Genomic DNA, 19392 nt, shown 5'->3' with positions numbered 1-19392 from the left:
AGAATTTAGGGTGAATTTTACTCACATGTTGTCTTCAGAAACTAGAAGTTAGAAGACGTTCATTTGAGTGTCACAAATGGACATCATGGCTTGGAGGTTTTTTTTTTCACTGTTCTTAGAAACAGCCAGTTTCCACCATTAGCTTCCACACTAAACATGATCTATTTTTTAATAACAACTCTGGTTTTACGTGGCCTGTCAATGCAATTTACAATCTAAGCAATATATTCAGTTTTAGAAGTAATATTGAATGTTAACTGTAGCTAGACTCAAAGTGTTAACTCATTTTAATAATCAACATTGTGATATGCAAAAGGTGCTTTTGGGGAGGTAAAAAGAGATTATTTAAGGTGGCCCATATTTAAAGTCAAACATCTGTTTTTCTCTCCACACCACACAGTTAAAAAATAAATGCAATGAATTTTTCCAACATATTACAGTTTCACCGTTTTTAGCCAAAAAGTGTAATTCTGTGGAGCTGATACAAAACCAGTCTGCTGACTAATGGTTCACAAAGTATATCAGCTATGTATATAACAGAAAGCACGCGGCCCATTTTGGAGATGTGTGTGCTTTTCGCCAGCAGGTTTGAAAAGTCATGTAGAGATTCTCACGGCAGTTAAGATGAGCTGTACATGTTTTTAAAAGCTGCTCAACATCACTAAAACAAATTGAGATTGAATAATTGGTCATAATATCAGGAAATATTTTTTCATTTTTCTCTCAGCTTTCAATTGTTATTTAAATTGTGTTTTGTGTTTCAATGTCAAGATTTGTTCCCCACTTAGTTTCTATGAGAATTATCTACTGAAATTCCCGAGTTTCACCTCCTAGCGGCAGTAGCATTTCACTATGCCTGTGTCCTTTAATGATCGCATCTTAGAAACAACATGTGTTTGAGAAGTTTAAATCTCAACACCAACGTGAATAAAAGATCTGTGTGAATAATATTTGCTGTTAAATGGTTATTGATGTTTACATGTATGATTACGAACAGTCATGCACAACCTCTACCATCCAGGAGGGGGTGCTGCAACATCCTCATGGTCACTTCTTTCTACAGTCTTCACTACAAGTGTGTGAAAATCCACTGAATCCCACAAACATTCTGCTTTACTGTTTACTGACTGTTTGATGACCACAAACATAATATGATAGCTCACTTCCAGCACAGAGAAGGGAAGTGAACATGTAATGGTTCCTCTTATTCGATCCAAGAGGAACATCTCTGTCTGCTGCTGATTCATTATGTGTGTCTTTCACATCACGTCTCTGTCTCTGATAGGATCTTAGTGGACAAATACACAGGGAGAGAAGCAAACATTCACATTCAATGAAGCTGGAGGTATGAAATCTATTTCTTTGTTTTTCTAAAAAAATAAATAAATAAATAATGGACTTAAAGATGAAGGTAGCTGCTAATGAATTTTCTGTAGGTTAGTTAATCATTTATTTTCCATGGTTAGTTTGTAAAGAACATGATATTAATATAAATTAATGAAAGCATAAAGGTACTTTTCAGTTTTACTTATAAACTTTACTTGAGTAAATGTACTTAGTCACCGGTGAGACTGACTTTTCATTGCTTTTCATTAAACACAAGCTGGTAAGCAGTGTAGGGTGCATCTCAGTGGGACATTAAATAATGATAATACATAAACCATGTTTAGGATTTTAATTGTAGTAATTGTTGGAGGGTTTCAGAGATCCTTCAGAACAACAGTAAGTGTTTAAAATGACGTCTTTCAGTCTTTTAGATAATCTGACAGGTTGACTGAAGTCTGTGAGCTTCAGTGGATTAACAGATTGTTCATGTTAATCCATCTGAACCAGGATTAAAGCTTCACTTTGCTGGTTACAGGTGAATGTCATGTGGAGTTAGTGTGAAGCATTTGATTTACTGTTGGCTGGTTCCATCTGAAAACACATCTTAAATGAATTCAGGGGCGATTCTAGGATCAGAGCTTTGGGGGTGAATAAATACATATCCTAACCTTAATTGCTGGGGAGAATAATGAATGATGCTCAGAGTGAGTAAAAAGTAAACTGAGTGCATTTTTTGGACAGAGATTAACTTTTAATGTGTATGTATAATATAATACAGATATATAAAAAATACACTCCAAAAATAGAGTCCTTGAAATGCACAAAATAATAAATAAAGTAATTGAATAAAGTTTTGTAATAAGATGTTTCAAACTGTTTGGATTAATTAAACAGGCTGAGCTGACCACAGCTATGTTAGCTCTAACAAGAAGCTTTGATATGAAATCACCTCACAGTCACACATTTCATGAACACAAAACAAGGAGAGAAAAGTCAGATTTGTTTTTAGTGTTAATAAATGTACTTTACTGTACACACCACAGGTCATGTCATTGATTCACAGGGTCAGTCTGTACCAATGACAAACACACACTACTTAACCAGTTTGACCAGGATGTTGACACACACACACTCACACACAGATCTGCTGAGGATCCAGTGATTAATTAAATCATTATATTAATGATTTTAAAACCATTTCAAAGCACTTCATGAGGGAAGTGTACGGAAGTGTGACACTCTTCATGAGAGTCACGTCTCCACAACCACAAAGACGATTTCACAGATCCTTTAAAACGTTTCTGAGCAAACTGATCATATTTTCAGTATTTGGAAACAGAAAAATATGCTTCTGTGGTTTCTTTCTACTTTTCAACATATTTATAGCTTTATTAAGATTTTTACACATAAATCAACTGATTCTGAAGAGATCAGGAGAGATGAAGGTAAAAACACCATCAGGTGTGATGGTTTTATTGCTGCTTTCAGTACTGTATGTGATCAACTTTATTTATAATGTCTGCTTTTCACCTTTTAGTTAAAGGCAGGTTTTAAAATAATATCTTACATCAGGTTTATTTATATATAGTTTGTGTAGTTTTACCTGCAAATTCAAGTTCTTGTTTTATTCGTGACCTAACATGTTACAGAGGAAATCAAAACCTTTTACTTTTATTCATGAGACTGAGCTGATCTAAATTCATAAACAGAGTGTTGCGAGTTTGTCTCTGCACATCTGCCTGTTTAATTGAAACATGTTCTCTTCCTGTTACTTTGTATATGTGGCAACATTTCCTCACATATGTTTACTTAGAGGTGGAGATGTTGGTGTCACACAGGTGATGGGTGTGTTGTGTAAAACAGGATGACACACACGGATGTACGGGTTAGTTTGATCTGTGGCTGTTTGCTAAGGAGGTCACTTTAACCACTTTGAGCTTTCAACTTGCTGTATTTTATATTTTTGATTTTTCTTTTCTTTTAATTTTTGAATAATAATTGTTCATGTTTCTTTTTTAAGTTTTCCTTTTTTAATCTTTCTGTAGAAAGATTTTATTTTTCCATCCTGATGATCAGAAGAATGTTGGAGGGTTTCAGAGATCCTTCAGAACAACAGTAAGTGTTTAAAATGACGTCTTTCAGTCTTTTAGATAATCTGACAGGTTGACTGAAGTCTGTGAGCTTCAGTGGATTAACAGATTGTTCATGTTAATCCATCTGAACCAGGATTAAAGCTTCACTTTGCTGGTTACAGGTGAATGTCATGTGGAGTTAGTGTGAAGCATTTGATTTACTGTTGGCTGGTTCCATCTGAAAACACATCTTAAATGAATTCAGGGGCGATTCTAGGATCAGAGCTTTGGGGGTGAATAAATACATATCCTAACCTTAATTGCTGGGGAGAATAATGAATGATGCTCAGAGTGAGTAAAAAGTAAACTGAGTGCATTTTTTGGACAGAGATTAACTTTTAATGTGTATGTATAATATAATACAGATATATAAAAAATACACTCCAAAAATAGAGTCCTTGAAATGCACAAAATATTGATTAAAAAAAAAACTTATAAAAATGGAGGCAACTTTGCCTATGGTACAATGTATGAAAAGATCTTTATTGACGATACTACTATGGCTCTGCAGATTTTTTTCTTTTATTTTAACCTATGTCGCCTCACCTTGAAGTTGGCAAATCACTTTTGGTGGTCAACTCTCTCAAGCGGTTAAACAGTTTTTTTTGCCCGTCACTGTTCCCTGTCTGTTTCCTTACCTGGTTCTTCCTGAACTTGTACTTTCTCCTCATGTTCCCCTCTGTCCTCTCTCCCTCTTTGGACTGACAATCATACACAAATAGATTGTATTCAATTAGAAGAAAAAATTTACATTAATATGAAAAACAATATTATTAAGATCACTAATGAAAAAGTCCTCTCTCAGTGTACTTTCAACCAAAAGGCAAATAACATAACCACATGTAAATCTAATAAAAGATAAATATTGAAACACTGATCCAACATTATCCTTTATTGATGGATCATTTGTTCTTTCATTTTTACCTTTTTTTTTTCTGCCTGTCCCGTTTGGCTCTTTTGCCATCAGAATTATTGTCTAAAGGCAAAGAAAGATGCCCAACGGATTTACTTTACCAAATGGACCATTACGGCAAGGCTGGGATGGTCTATTTGTTTCACCTTTTGTTTATTTTATTTTCATTTGCTAAATACGGGACAAACATGACTGGGGAAAAGAAAGGGGAGAAAGAAAGAGGGAAAGAAAAACAGCGGGGAAGAGGGATGGGGATGAAGGGCAAAGAAACAAAAAACAACAAAATAAGCAGACAAAAAATACATATATCGATCACCTGGATCACCTGTTGAGAGAAAAAAAAAGAGAAAACAAGCAGAAGAAAAAAAAAGAGCAACATAATAAACAACATCACGATGATCTATGGGAATATGACAGTAAATACTAAATATTAAACATTATTGTGCAGCACATAAGATCAACAGAACACAGTGTGCTTTGAGGTAGGAGCCAAAAAGGGTGTAGTTTGTGGGTGTGATCACCCATGTGTACACCTGTGAGCATGGACGCGCTTGTTTTTAAAAGGTTCCTTCATGTAATGATCTGCTAGAGGGTGTGGGGGGGGGGGCCACAGCCCCGTCCTCCAGGGCATGAAGCAGGTATGGAGGAGATCAAGACTCCAGACATCCAGAGGCCCCCAGAACACAAGAGACCAAGGAAGACCCACAGAGGGGCAGCCGCGCCACTGTCCCAGAAAGAGCTGAGGAGAGTCCCAGATGAGGGGTCACCCAGCAGCCGCGGAGCAGAAGCCAGGGGAGGTTGCAGTGACGCGCCCGTGAGCTCCGCCGGCAGCCAGCTGTGCCTGAGTGACCGAGCCCCAGGCCGAGAGGTCGGGGGCACCCCACCTCCGAAGTGGCCCGAGCGAGCCCCAGGCCCCAACAAGCAGCCACCAAGCAGTGAGCCGGTGTGTACCTGGACGCCCACCCCCGGACACAAAGAACCACCAACGCACCGATGTCTGAGGGAGTCCGCCACTGGCAGGGGAAGTGGTGGTGGGGGGAGATAGGCCTCCAAACCTTGGAGGGCCCGAGATGTCCCCAGAGAGGTGGCGTCTGATACCCAACCTGACATATAGACACAGACATACAGGCACACACAGACACAAACATCCATTCCCACCCTCATGCTCTCATATGCACTCACTCCACACTCAACCAACGTGGAGACAGACATAAAGAGACGCTGTACACACGATCACACTCCCCAAGCATACTCTACAAACCGGGTCTAGGTACCCTTGCCCCTGGAGGGGGGAACTGCACCCAGACCCAGGTGGTGTTACCCTTTTCCCTGCGGTGGGGAGAAGCAGACCGCCCCGACTCCGCAGCAGCAGGGAGGCCCCACATTCCAGACCGCAGTCGGACGGCCAACTCCTCCTCCTGCCCCCCACTCCCACTCCACACACCCCTGTTCTCCAGAGAACAGAGGTGTGTGAAGACTCCAAACCTCCCTCCGCCCGCTCATATGTAGTGTTGGTGTATGTGTGTTCTAAGGTGCATTTAAAACCCAGGAGGGCATGGAGCTACCTGCCAGAGAGCAGCAGGTAAGCGCATAGTCCCTCCTGCTAGCCCTCAATGTCTACGTGGATTTAAAATTGAGAGGTGGGCAACGACGCCAGGGGTGGGGTGTACACCCTGATGGTCTTTTGGATTCCGCGTAGCGCGCCCACCCCCAAGATCCTATATGAATGTGTTATGAGAGTGTGAGTAATGTGAATGTCTAAATTGTGGGATTACCTGAATTTTACCTGAATTCAGGTACCTTACACTTTTACCTGAATGTGGCTCCTGGGTTTAATATCGGCACAAATGACAAAATAACTCCTTCCATTTACTACGGGCAATGCCCGTATGCCACATGTATGCCACACTGTATGCCACATACAGGGCCCGACAACAGTAGGCTATGGGCAATTTTAAGTTTTAGATTTTAAATAGGCTGTATACATTTCAATGTGAGCAACAGGACGGTCAAATGTCTCTGAATTTACTACAGAGTAGGACTGATTGTAGGGTAGCAAATATCATTGGAAAACACGTTTTCAGCACTGCAGGTGACCTGGGTGTAAGGTTCTAGCTAAAAAGAAACATGGTCTGACTCTTACCTAACTATATGAAGAGTAACAGAAGGTTAAATGCAGCTAATTTGTCCTGTTTTAAGCTAGGCACTTACACCTCCGCTCAGCTGCATGTCAGCCACCATCACTCTGGCAGCAAGTGATGTGCGGATCAATACTGAAATATCGATTCCTCCGATACCATTAATTTATGTTGTAGAATCGATTCTCATATTAAAATATCGATATTTTAGTAATTTAGGGTAAATTTGTAGTTCATCATTAAGTGCAACACAGTGGAAAGGAAATATGGAAATATCATTCAGATTGTCTACATTGGAAGGAACTACTTCCTCTTCCACCTTTCATAGTCATGTTCGAAATACGGCTGTAAAAATGTGTCTCAGCGCCTGGCGTGCGCACTCACAACAATGGCTGAACGTAAATTAAGTCTTGAGTGGACGTATTTTACCTTCACAAACAGCCGAGACATGGTTTGCGATACATGTGGCAAGAAAGTGAGGTGTCGTGGCAGCTCCACAAACCTCATCAAACACCGCAGAGTAAATCATATCACAGAATATGACGAGCGTATGTTGAGGCGAACTGAAGAGGAGGAGAGGGACAGGTGCTTCTAGGGCGAGACAGACATCTCTCGCGGAGTCCTTTAGTGCTGCAGGCAGGCAAGGTGTTCAAATAGGCACAACTTCACTTTTTTATTATATGATGAACTCTGCATTATTAAGTGATAAGAACAAGTAGTCTGATGTCCTGTAATCATGATGACGCTAAAATTTGAGATACAATAAATAAAATAAGTTTTTGTACAAAGTATCGGTATCGGATCAGTATCGTCGATACCACCCTGAATTTTACTTTGTATCGGATCGGAAAGAAAATCAGTGGTATCGCACATGACTACTGGCAGCAACGGTGCTAGAGCCAGAGTAGGGGAGAGGTGAGCTGGAACAAACCATTTTGGGGGGGGGGGATCTATACTTTTATTTATTTATACGTCTCAACCTATGTACTGTATGCCTTTTATATTTTTAGTAGTGTTTCACACAAACAGCAAATATTGTCAAAGAAGCAAGAAATCTTTGGGGGTGCTTTGATTCATTTTTGGGGTCAGCACCCCCAAAAATGTGCTAAAATCGCCCCTGAATGAATTCAATGTTTTTCATCATCTTAAGAACCAAAAGCTGTCAGACTTTATCTGAAAAAATAGGAGGTGTACTCAGTTACTCTCATGTACTCTGATTACAGTCACGTGACTTAAAGGAAGCACTCCAGCTGCAGCAGGTGGTGGACAAAGTTGTCTGTGGTTTTATGGAGGCTACAGCCAAATGCTGCCTCTGTGGTGGATCATAAATTTGATTAGTTTTGAAGTTGTACATCCTTACATTTCCTTACATTTCATGTCATGCCTTTATTAATGTTTTATTTGTTGCTTTGACTGTTTTGAAAAGAATATGCAGTGAGAATATAGAGGGAGATAAGTAGTGAAAGTTTTGCCTGGGCTGATTGTGCGTCGATTGTTAATGCCTCAGGGCTCCAGTAGGTGGGTTCGCGTGCCTCCTCCTTCACTCAATACAGACGAGTGAGAGTGAGAGCTGCGTGTCTGTGCCGTTCTTTCATCTCTCCTCACTATTTCCCCTGTTTAAGGGCACAACACCTCCTCCATAGTACAATATACAGTGACGTCATGTTGAAGTTCTTTGGCTGGTGATGGTCTTTAGTATGTAGCTGATGATTGATGATGAGAGAGGTTATGTTTGTGTTGTTCTGTGGAGATCATTCAAGAACTAAACCTGTTAAACACTCAGACCTGGTTCAGATTTCACCACTTTAGTCATGACGCACTTATTCATGGTCGTCCTACAGCGCAGCGTAACAGACGTCACTCTAATGCGACTTCCTTAAGAGATATTGAAACTGTGGCTGTTGCGGCTCCTCCAACCTATGGCCGCGGCAGGCTAAACATGAGGACACAGATGACGCGCAACAATAAACACATAAAATACACTTCTGTACCATTTGCTCCTTTTTTTCCACATGCAACTGTCCAATATACAAATCAGTGCCTGGGATTAACTATTAAACAAATGCACAGACTGCACAAACAAATAACTGCAACTCACTACTATGCCAAATTACAACTTGGCCTATGGCATCAATTTGCGCACTAATATACAAAAACCATCAAGTTACAGTCAAAACACATCTAAATCTTTCAAGCTGCGTTCAACAGAAAGTTTTGCCTCATGCTCACCCTACCTTTCTGCTCATCAACATTAGGTGCTGTGAACAGGTGAGTGCAACCACATTTATCATCTACCACACCCATGAGACACGCCCCACACCCCGCACCAATACAGTGAGTCCATTTAAACCAACCCACTTAGTCAAAAAAAGGAACAACTCATATGGCTCCTACAGTGGCATTTGAATGAGTGGCTGAAAAACAAATGTTTCAGCTTTATTTAAGCCTCAAAGTTAACCTCATGTAGTCAGTTTTAAAACTCTAGTGTTGTTATTAACTGAAAATACCAACAGACTCAGACTTTTAGAACAAACTAAGAGTCAGATCAGCAGAAACAAAAACACGGAAATGTTTCCTGTAACTGCGTCGCTCTGCTCAACTTTGCTGTTTGTCGGTGTCTTCGTGTTTGTCTCTGCAGGTGAGGTTTATAAACCAAACGGTGTTTCCCTCTGAGATAAAGAGGAATAAACATCAGTCTGGTTTACATGGTACTTCCCAAACACTGAGTTTCATATTGAATCAGACAATCATATTGTCTGATTGTGTGACGGCATCACGAGGTCTGGTGGTGTCTGTGGATTTACCCGCTTGGTCAGCGGTGTTGTTTCCAGCACAGAGACAAAGAAGTGTAATGTGTGCGTCAATGTGATGTGTTGTAGTTTCAGGCATCAGTATACAGCCAGGGACGGATCTACAGAGGTGGCATGTGCCACAGTAAAATGATATGTTGCCACCCCGAGTGCCACCGTAGTTTTGTATGTGACAATGTTGTCAATTAAGGGGGAGCAAGAGACCACTCCATGCCACCTCTGTAGATCAGCCCCTGAGTTTTAAATAGTTGTATAAAAAATCAGAATCCTTGGCTACATTTTAAGGCATATTACACATTGTAAAAGATGCATGTGTGTAAAGAAATGGTTTAGATTTTGCCACCCTAAAAACATTTCATTACATCCAGCCCTGTATACAGTGTAATGTATACAGGGCTGTATACATTACATTACATTAATTATATGTAATAATAATTTAAATTTTTAATTAAACTGAAATTTAAAATTTAATTGAAATGTGGATAATCCAGAATAATCCAAAAGCACAATCAAGACGTCTAGAAGATCCTGAACTGAGGAAGGGTGAACAGAATCCAAAATACTGAAAAGCCTGCGAGCCTGAGAATCTCAGGGGGGAATCCAGGAGGCCTGTGATGGAGACCAAGCTACTGAGGTGGCTAGCTAAGAAGCCAACAGCATAGAAACTATGAGGGCTGGCCATCTGGTTAGCAGCAGAAACAGCTTGTCTACAGACCGGCACTGGTGGTCATGATAGGGTAGTTCAGGAGGCTTAGTCATTAAGACAAGATGGGGCCTGATTATTTAAGACCTTGTATGTGAGGAGCAGTGTTTTGAATTCAATTCTGGATTTAACAGGAAGCCAATGAAGGGAAGCCAAAACAGGAGAAATATGCTCTCTCTTTCTAGTCCCTGTCAGGACTCTTGCTGCAGCATTTTGGATTAGCTGAAGGCTTTTCAGCGAGTTTTTTGGACATCCTGATAATAATGAATTACAGTAGTCCAGCCTGGAAGTAATAAATGCATGAACTAGTTTTTCAGCGCCACTCTGAGACAGGATATTTCTAATTTTAGAGATGTTGCGCAAATGGAAGAAAGCAGTCTTACATATTTGTTTAATATGTGCATCGATGTCCTGGTCAAAAATGACTCCAAGGTTCCTCACAGCATTACTGGAGGCCAAGGTAATGCCATCCAGAGTAAGAATCTGGTTAGATACCATATTTCTAAGATTTTCAGGGCCGAGTACAATAACAAGTTTTATCTGAATTAAGAAGCAGAAAGTTAGCGGCCATCCAGCTCTTTATGTCTACTGTAGTGTTTTGCTGTTTTAAAAAACCCAGCTACATTGTAGCTACAGCCACCCTGGGGCGCACTGACAGAGGCGAGACTGCCAGACACTGGCGCCACCGGGCCCTCTGACCACCACCAGTAGGCAACGGGTGAAGTGATGCTCTCTGCAACATTTGCGGCCGTATGACGTCCCTGCACCTCCTGAAGCTCCATTGTTCTACTGAAGGAAAAAGCAACCCAGACTATTATCGTCCACCTTCCACTGTGGCATGTAGAAAACATCTCAGGTGGGATCTGCATGTCATGCTAGTAATGTTGAAAACCATAAGGACATTTCTCATCAGAGAATAAAACTCTCGTCCACTTTTCAGTGTTCCATGTTTGGTACTCTCTTGCAAAGCCCAAATGGTCAGCTGTGTGGCATTCAATGAGACGAGGCCTCTGAAGACGTTTTTGTTTTTGAAGCCCTTCAGTCTCAGATGCTGTCTGATGGTTATGGGACTGCAGTCGGCACCAGTAACGGACTTCATTTGGGTCGAGGATCGTCCAGTGTGTTGACAGACAGCCAACTGTTCCTCCGGCTCAGTGCTGGTGAAGTTTTTTTTGCTCTACCACTTAACTTTTTTGTTCCATAACCCATTTAAGAAATTCCAAATGGCTGATGCAGGTACCTGTATCCTTGCTTTAATTGCATCTTTGTTGGAAGCCCAATAAATAACACCTCTGAGCTTGAGAGAAAAGCCTCCTTAACAAATTCTCCGTCTGTAAATGGCTTTCCATGTTTAGCAATACAGTGTGCAATACGAAAACTTACTTGAGTTCCATGATGTTTTGCAGCTGTAAAAACTTGGAGAGTACTAGCCTGCTTCTCATATCTTGACACAGTACATGTAATTGATTCAACTTTCTCTGCCTCATCCGTGAAGGTTTTTGATGTTTCATCTCAAAATGTCATTTCACACTGGAGGTCTGGCAAACAACACTCTCAAGGCAAAGGGCACATACAGGATGATCTTTCTGTTGGACAAAACCCCAGTCTTCCGTCCAAATTGGCATAGAAAAAATTATCTATTTTTGCTCGCTTCAACGCCATATTTCACAGGACTGGCTAGCTACATCCCTCTCGTGTGTGTAATTTTTAGCCAATTACAAGTAAAACAAGGAGGTGAGGCTGATAGCTTAGAGACTGTCATTAAGAGGAGCAGTCATTAGCTGTATTGTCATTAGCTCTGTGGGAGCTAATTTGCGATGTGCATTGGTGGCCCAGCCTTAGATACTGAATTTTAAATACACCTTCTCAGATTATTTCACTGCATGTTGTGCCGTCAATTAAGCCTTCGCGTGGCACACCTGCCCCTGCTTTAGAAAACAAAGTCTTCATTTTTGTAATGAAATTCACATTTGTGTACATTTCTTAATAGTGTTACAGAACAAATGCCCCAAAGCTAAACCTATCAAGCACAGAATTTAGTTCTGATGGAATCAAACGTTTTGTAGAAATTTGAAAAGACTATAAAATTATTTAAAACTATCATTTCAAATGAGAAGTAAATAATCAATAGGATCTAATATTAATCTTATATGATCAGTTCCTCTGTCTGTGCCTCATCAGATATGAAAGCTAAAGCTACCTGGATTGTATGAGCAAATATGTGGGTGGAAACTTTCTAGTCCTTTCTAAGACGTTAGATGGGACGCCAGTCAGAGTGTTTGAGGGATTCATTTTTATATATTTTTATATATTTACATTTTTATACAGTGGAACAATCTTAAAGTCCTTTGGTCTTCAGCATGGAGCCGATTTTTTATGGATCAGAGAGGTTAGGGAGATCATTCAAGAAACACTCAGAGCTGTTTTAGTTTTCACCTCTTTTCTTATAACTCACTTTCTGATTCTATAGCTCACAATGTATCTGACGTCACTCAAATGCGACTATCTTAAGAGTACTGAATCGCAAGTGTGAAGTTGAAACGATCGGCTGAAGCTCAAATAATCTTTGTCTTGCTTAAACTTTAAATTGAATCTCCTGTAGTTACTTTTTAAAACTCATAGTCTGTTATTCGCTGAAAATATCATCAGACTAGCATATTTAGAACAAACTTGTCCGATCATCAGAAAGAAGAACACGGAAATGTTTGTAACTGCGTCACTCTGCTCCACTTTGCTGTTTTTTGGCATCTTCGTGTTTGTCTCCGCAGGTGAGGTTAATAAACCAAAATTTTCCCCTCTGAGATAAAAAAGGAAAAAATGGTATCTTTGTCGTTTACGTGGTGCCAATACTTCACAAATAATTAGTTTCATGTCGATTCCATTTGTTTGTGTCCGTGAATGCATCACGAGGCTGGGTGGGGTCTACTTGTTTTATCGTAGAGTTAGCATGTTTGCTATCTGTACCACTGTACGGACTGTCCTTCTGACTAAAGTGAGATCTGTGGTTGAAATGATGGCAGTGCACAGATTCTGTGCTTTAATCGGTCTGTAACGTCTGTTGCTCGTGTTGTTTGTGGTCTGCCAGCCAGCCGGGAGCAGAGCGAAGGCTAACATACCAAAAGCTCCCGAGTGTTAAAAACAAAGACAAGTATCGCTACAGTCACTGTCTTTGCTTTTCGTGCTTTAGTTTTTTATGTTTGAAGTTTTTTAGGTTCTCTTGTTCTCGGTGAACTCCGGTATCACTTTTTTTCATTTGCCAACCAATGAGCATTTAGAAATGGCCTACGTCATCTGGCTTCCAATGACGTAGAGTCAGGATCTTGTAGAACCGCACTTTACATCCTCAACCAAAAAGTGGATGGTAGGACCATAAAACCAACTTAGTGTGTGGAGACTTGTTGGAACACTGCAGGATAGAACCGACCTAAATCAGCTATTAAAAAGACTGCTGGAGTTTGGCTCACATATGATGAAGCAATTATCATCTCCATTATACTGGTTAGATGAGAGAAGGCAAGGAGTTGCAGAAAAGGGTGCTGGGTAGGAGTGCTGTACATATGATGGTGCAGGATAATGAACAGGTGGATGTGACAGTGGAGTAGACTGCCAACATCTGAGGAGCTCACTCTACTGCTGCTCTGGTGGGGCAGGGTTAAGATGCCCATGGCTCTGACTGCGGTGTAGCAGGAGACACCAGGTGAAGGTGCCATTATGCTCACCCTTAAACTTGTGTTTGTGGGGGAAAAATGCAAAAAAAAGAAAGAAAAACATTTGACAAAGTCTTGGATTTTTGACTTCTCCTTACCGCCGATTATGAAGCAATATTGTTTGAGTGGGAACACTTATCCACATACGTTCTATAGATTGGCATTTTGAGGCATCATAACAGTAGCTGGAGGCTGCGGTGAAGCAGGAGGAAGAGGCTGCACTAGTAAAAGATGAGTAAAGACCACAGGAATTGTAGATGTAGCTGGCTGTAAATTCACAGCTTCAGATGCAGTTAATATAGTTGATACAGAAGTGTCCACCTGTTCTTGTTGTGCTGCATGCAAAGCCTGATGATAAGATGTAGGTGAATCCCTACACCTACGTTAAAATCAGCACTGCTTTAACCACCAAAGATGAGAAGTAACTCTAAACCTGTCAAAATATAAGATTTCTGGATTTTTTTGACAGTTTTATCAAACTCTCAGTAGTAAGGAGACAATAAAGTTCTGAGACATTTAATTTTAAGTTTTCAACTGGAACAATCTTTGGTGTCAGCAGAAGTGGATTAATGTCAGATGTGTTGTGCAGTGGTACTTTATGCATCAGCTGCATTTCCCCCCTTTGTCTTCATCCTCTCAGACATAACACATCACTTGGCACAGCGCCAAGAAATGGTACTGATTATCAAACCTGTTTGTGTTTGTCTGACCCTCCCTCTGATTGGCTGCTGTAGAAGTGAACAGTTGCACTTTAACCTTCAACCTCTTTGCTCTGTTTTTTTTTTTTTCTTCACCTCTGTCAGTGCGCCCCAGGGCAGCTGTGGCTACAATATAGCTTGCCATCACAAGTGTGTGAATGTGTGTGTGACTGAATCTGTAACGCACTTTGGGGTCCTTAGGGACGAATTAAAGCACTATACAAATACAGGCCATTTACCATTTTCTTTCAGACCAGAAAACCATCAGAGCTGAGTCTGGGCAGGACGTCACTCTGACATGTCGAGCTCCAAACAACAGTATCATCATCGTTTTAGAGTGGAGCAGAGAAGACCTGGGAGATGAATATGTGCTTTTTTATCGGAATGAGCAGTTGGATCCAGGCAACCAGCATCCATCTTTTAAGAACCGGGTGGATCTGCAGGACAAACAGATGAAGGATGGAGACGTGTCTTTGATTCTCAAGAATGTGACGATAAATGATGCTGGAACATACGAGTGTCGTGTTGAGACAGTGACAAAACGCAGGAAGAGAGCCAGTTTAGATACTAATCCCATCAGCATCATCAGTCTAAGTGTCGTACCTCCAGGTGAGTGAGCAGAGTTGAGTGTGTGTGTGATCAGAGGTGAAGCTGCTTCCTGGTTGTTGATGTTTGTTTCTAAAGATGTTGTTGATGAGACTTTGTAGAAAGCAGCTGGTCTGAGTGATGTGATCAGAGTGCAGTAGATAATGTCTGACAGCAGTTTGAAGAGGAAATGGATTCTGTTCTGTTCTTCACTCATCACCTACCTGACAGCTGACACCTCACACCTGTTTCTCACCTGCAGGTCAGACAGGAGGAGACACAGAGGATGGAGGGAAGGAGGATGGAGGGAAGAAGGACGGAGGGAAGGAGAATGGACATGTTGGACTGATTGTTGGACTGATTGTTGGTCTGATTCTTTCTGCTGTGCTTCTTGTTGCTGCTGTTGTTGGTTGTTTGATCTACAGAAAACATAAACAGCAGAGTCAGGATCCATACTAGCCTCCTGAGTAATTGCGGCATATTTGAAATGTCTTTAGTGTTTTTGATGATGATGTTTGGTAAGAGAAGCCTGCATCACTACGGTAAAATGCAGAATGGAGTTCAACTGCCCAATATGCAAATTAAAAAAAGAAATACAAGCAGGTTGAGAACCAGGAGCTGCTGATCTGTCAACCTGAGACTGGCAGAGATTTATTAAAACAGACATATTTTTTTAATATCACTGAGACTGAACTTCTAGCTTTTTATTTTAATTCAGTAGGTTAATAGCATAATATGCTGTGTATTATTTGTTTAAAATGTTAAAGCCTACACTGTTTTAGTAAGTGTAAGAATATATTAGGCTTACGGTATTTTGTAAATTTGTAAATAATAATAATACTTAGCAGTAATAGTAGTAGAAAAGTACCCCGCAGCATCTCCACCACTGGTTTTATATTTTTGCTAAGAAATTTGGAGTTCTGATCTACAGAAAACATAACAAAAATAACCGAGTCAGGTTTCATTCATATTAAATGGAGCATATTTTTAGATAACAGTGAAGCAAATAATTAGGTGAAAGCAAAACCGCCCAAAGACAAAAGAGATTGAGCTGCTGATCTTTCAGCCTGAGACTGGCAACAATTAAAAAAATAACACAGATATTCTTTAAAATCTGTGGGTTTAGACTCTACATGATGACATCCTGCAAGAATGAACATTCATTTTATTCTCTAGGTTAATAAGATAAGATGCTGCTTATTAGATTAAGTTTAAGATTTTACATGTAATTTATTTCAACCTTTGAGCAGGTTTTTGTAAAACTATGAATAATAATAATTGTTAGTTTTTAACAGTAGTAAGATTACGCTGTGCAACATTTTAAACCAAGTTTTATTTCTTTATATTTTGCTATGAAAAGTGGAAGTAGGTGCAGCTATAAAATGAAACAAGCACACATGTAAATACAGCAGATAAGGTGAAACCAGAGTTTGTACAGTTCTAATAAGCTGAAAGTCTGTATTTCGTATGACTGCCTTTATTCTTCAGCACAGCCTGAACTCGCTCAGGCAGCTTTCCTGTATTTCAGTAGTCTTCAGGAATAGTTCTCCAGGATATTCAAAGCTTTTCTTTGGATGTTTCTGCCTTTTGTTCCGTTCTGTCAAAATGATCCCACACTGCTTAAATAATGTTGAGCCCTGGGAGGCCGATCCATGACTGATTCAGTTACTGCATTTGCAGTGTGTTTGAGATCATTGTTATGCTGAGTAATGAATTTGTTTCCAGTCAGATTCATTCATTCTAGATGCATCGTGGATCAAATTATAATTGTATGTTTATTCGATCATTATTCCATCAGTTTTAACAACACCGCTACTACTACACTACTGGCTGAAATGCAGCTCCAAACCTTGACAGACTCTCCATCCTGTTTTACAGTTGAAGAGATGAATATTTAAACCAAAACTTTCAAATGTGGATTGTGATGAGACTTCAGCGCCCAGTAAATGAATCAGCTGAAGGTCCAGATGCATCTCAGCTCTTTGCTGGAATTGTTTCTGGTTCTTAAGTGGCTTTCAGAAACAGGCTGCCTCTTCTTTTGTCCTCCTGTCCAGTTTCCTCAATAATTTTAAGGACACACTTCACATCATGCTGAGATCTGCCTAGTTTTTAGCTAACAGCTTTTTGGGAATCCGTTTGCTGGTGCAAATATATTACTTTATGCCTATAAAACTGTTATTTTTGGTAACAAACTGTGTTTTTTTTTTTTTTTTTGACTGGCTACTAATAACAAAGTGCCTAAGTTGTCTGCTATGTTCAGACAGAGTACTGGTTCAGCTGTGAAGTTGCATGAACGATTGTCACCGTTAAGTGTCTTGCCAAACAAGAAAAACAAATCTCTCTGAAATGGTTCAGGTAGAAGAACTATAGACTGCAGGAAATAAGTGAAAGTTATTTGTGACAAGCAAACTAATCCTCGTATAGAGATCAGCTGTTACAGAGTAATTACAGACACAAACAATATGAAGCTCTGTGGATTATAGACGATAGATAATCTGTTAAATAATGTTCAGGATCAATTTGCTACCTGTAATTAAGTGATTAGGAAACTGGGTTATAAAACCAAAGACAGAAATATTTTCCAAGTAGCTGCAGAGTCAGATGTTGCCTCTTATCTCTGAAGCTTTAACTTTTGAGTCTGTTTGTTACTTTAAATATTCCAAAACTTGTTTACATATTGTTTATTTATTTCACTTTTGCCTTTTTTTGTTTATTCCTAATAAAGTTTATCAAACATTGGTATGAAATCTTTTAGTCTTCATTGATTGTTTGTGTTGTTCTATTGGCCTGTTGAACTTGTGGATGCAGATTCTATTTGAGCTGAAAGCAGACCAGTAAAACAATAAAATCACTGTTTTCCCTGGAAGAACAAACATTACAAAGAATAACATTCAAAGAATCCTGGTTAACTGCAGGAGATTGGGAGATGACTAAGTTTTGAGTCTGTGCCTGCAGTTAGGTCCCAACCCTGGAGTTGATTTGGGGTGTGGTGTTTGCATTTGGAAGATGTTGCTGTGAACAGACAACATGCAGTCAAAGGAGCTTTCCATGCAGGTGAAACAAGCTGCAAAAAACAGGAAAAAAAACCCCCCAACAATCCTGGTAACTGCTACAATATTAGGAGGGGCATAATCTACAGTTTGATACGTCTTAAGAAAGAAAGCACTGGTGAGCTTAGCAACACAAAAAGAGCTGGATATCCATGAAAGACAACAGTGGTTGATGATTACAGAATCATTTCCACGCTGAACAGAAACCCCCTCACAGCAAACAACCAAGTGAACAACACTCCTCAGGAGGGGCGTATGTTGATATATAAATCTGCATGGATGTAAGTACAGAGGGTTCACTGAAAGCTGCAAGCCGCTCACAGGCCTCAATAATAGAAAGGCTGGATTGGACTTTGCTAAAAACATTTACTAATTTACATTACATTCATGTAAATTAATTTACATTTACTAATTTAATTTACATTAAACATTTACTACACTTGGACTCTAGTGTTTATTTTTGAATGTGACACAGGACAGAAGGAAATTAATTCTGAGGTGTTCATACACATACTGTCTCCTCATATCCAGCTAAATGTAGTCACATTGATCGGGTGATGTTTCCTTATACAGATGGATAATGATCCAAAACACACAATCGAAGCAACCCGGGAGTTTGTGAAAGCAAAGACGTGGAATATTCTTAAATGGCCAAGTCAGTCACCTGATCTTAACCTAATTAGGAATTAATTTCATTTGTTGAAGACTAAACTTCAGACAAAAAAGCCCACAAACAAACAGCAACTGAAAGTCGCTGCAGTGAAGACCAGGCAGAGTTTTAAAAAGAAGGAAACCCAACATCTGGTGATGTCGATCAGATCAAGACTTCAAAGCTGTTGTTGTCAGAAAAGGGTTTTCAGCCAAGAATTAAGAATGAACATATTATTTTCAGTTATTTAATTTGTCCAATTACTTTTGAGACCCTAAAATTAAGGGATTATGTTAAAAATGCATTAGTTCCTCACATTTTTATGCATCTTTTCATTCAACCCACTAGATGAAAACTGAAAATTTGAAAAACTTCATCTGAGTTGTTTCATTTAAAATTAATTGGAGTAATGTAAAGAACCAAAATTAGAAAAAAGGTTCTCTCTATCTAAATTTTTATGGACCTAACTGTATAAAAAAAAGAAGATGGAGGATTGTTGGCGGAGTCGAAATCTCCTTTAAAGCTTCTGTGAATAAATTTAAGTGATGTTCCTGCTCTAATGCTTTACTCTAGCATATCCTCTGTGATTTCAACACAACATAAATGTTTTAACTGGGGAAACAAAAACAAATCAGAAAGTGAACATAGATTTTCAGTCTTAGGTTTGACCTTTGACCTTTT

General features: G+C 39.7%; 2 protein-coding genes across 2 annotated transcripts in view; both read left to right on the top strand.

Annotated features, from left to right (window-relative positions):
- Nucleotides 1-12656: 12656 nt before the first annotated feature.
- Nucleotides 12657-17753, top strand: LOC146673346 (junctional adhesion molecule B-like). The gene is made up of 3 exons (XM_085401968.1): nucleotides 12657-12790; nucleotides 14680-15036; nucleotides 15275-17753. Exons 1-3 carry the CDS (start codon nucleotides 12724-12726, stop codon nucleotides 15469-15471), a joined length of 621 nt encoding a protein of 206 aa, XP_085258094.1. The 5' UTR covers nucleotides 12657-12723; the 3' UTR covers nucleotides 15472-17753.
- Nucleotides 12660-19392, top strand: part of LOC146673334 (coxsackievirus and adenovirus receptor homolog) — a 189769-nt gene continuing 183036 nt past the window's right edge. The window contains exon 1 of the mRNA XM_085401966.1: nucleotides 12660-12730. Coding sequence (XP_085258092.1) covers nucleotides 12724-12730 — 7 coding nt within the window. The 5' untranslated portion in view covers nucleotides 12660-12723. The remainder of the gene's footprint in view (nucleotides 12731-19392) is intronic.

This window comes from Rhamphochromis longiceps, linkage group LG3, assembly GCF_057381845.1.
Source record: "Rhamphochromis longiceps isolate RC_006_pf linkage group LG3, R_longiceps_female_GT1.1, whole genome shotgun sequence".
NCBI classification, from domain to species: domain Eukaryota; kingdom Metazoa; phylum Chordata; class Actinopteri; order Cichliformes; family Cichlidae; genus Rhamphochromis; species Rhamphochromis longiceps.
The sequence above is the reverse complement of the archived record's forward strand: the minus strand, read 5'-3'. Positions and strand labels throughout refer to the sequence as shown.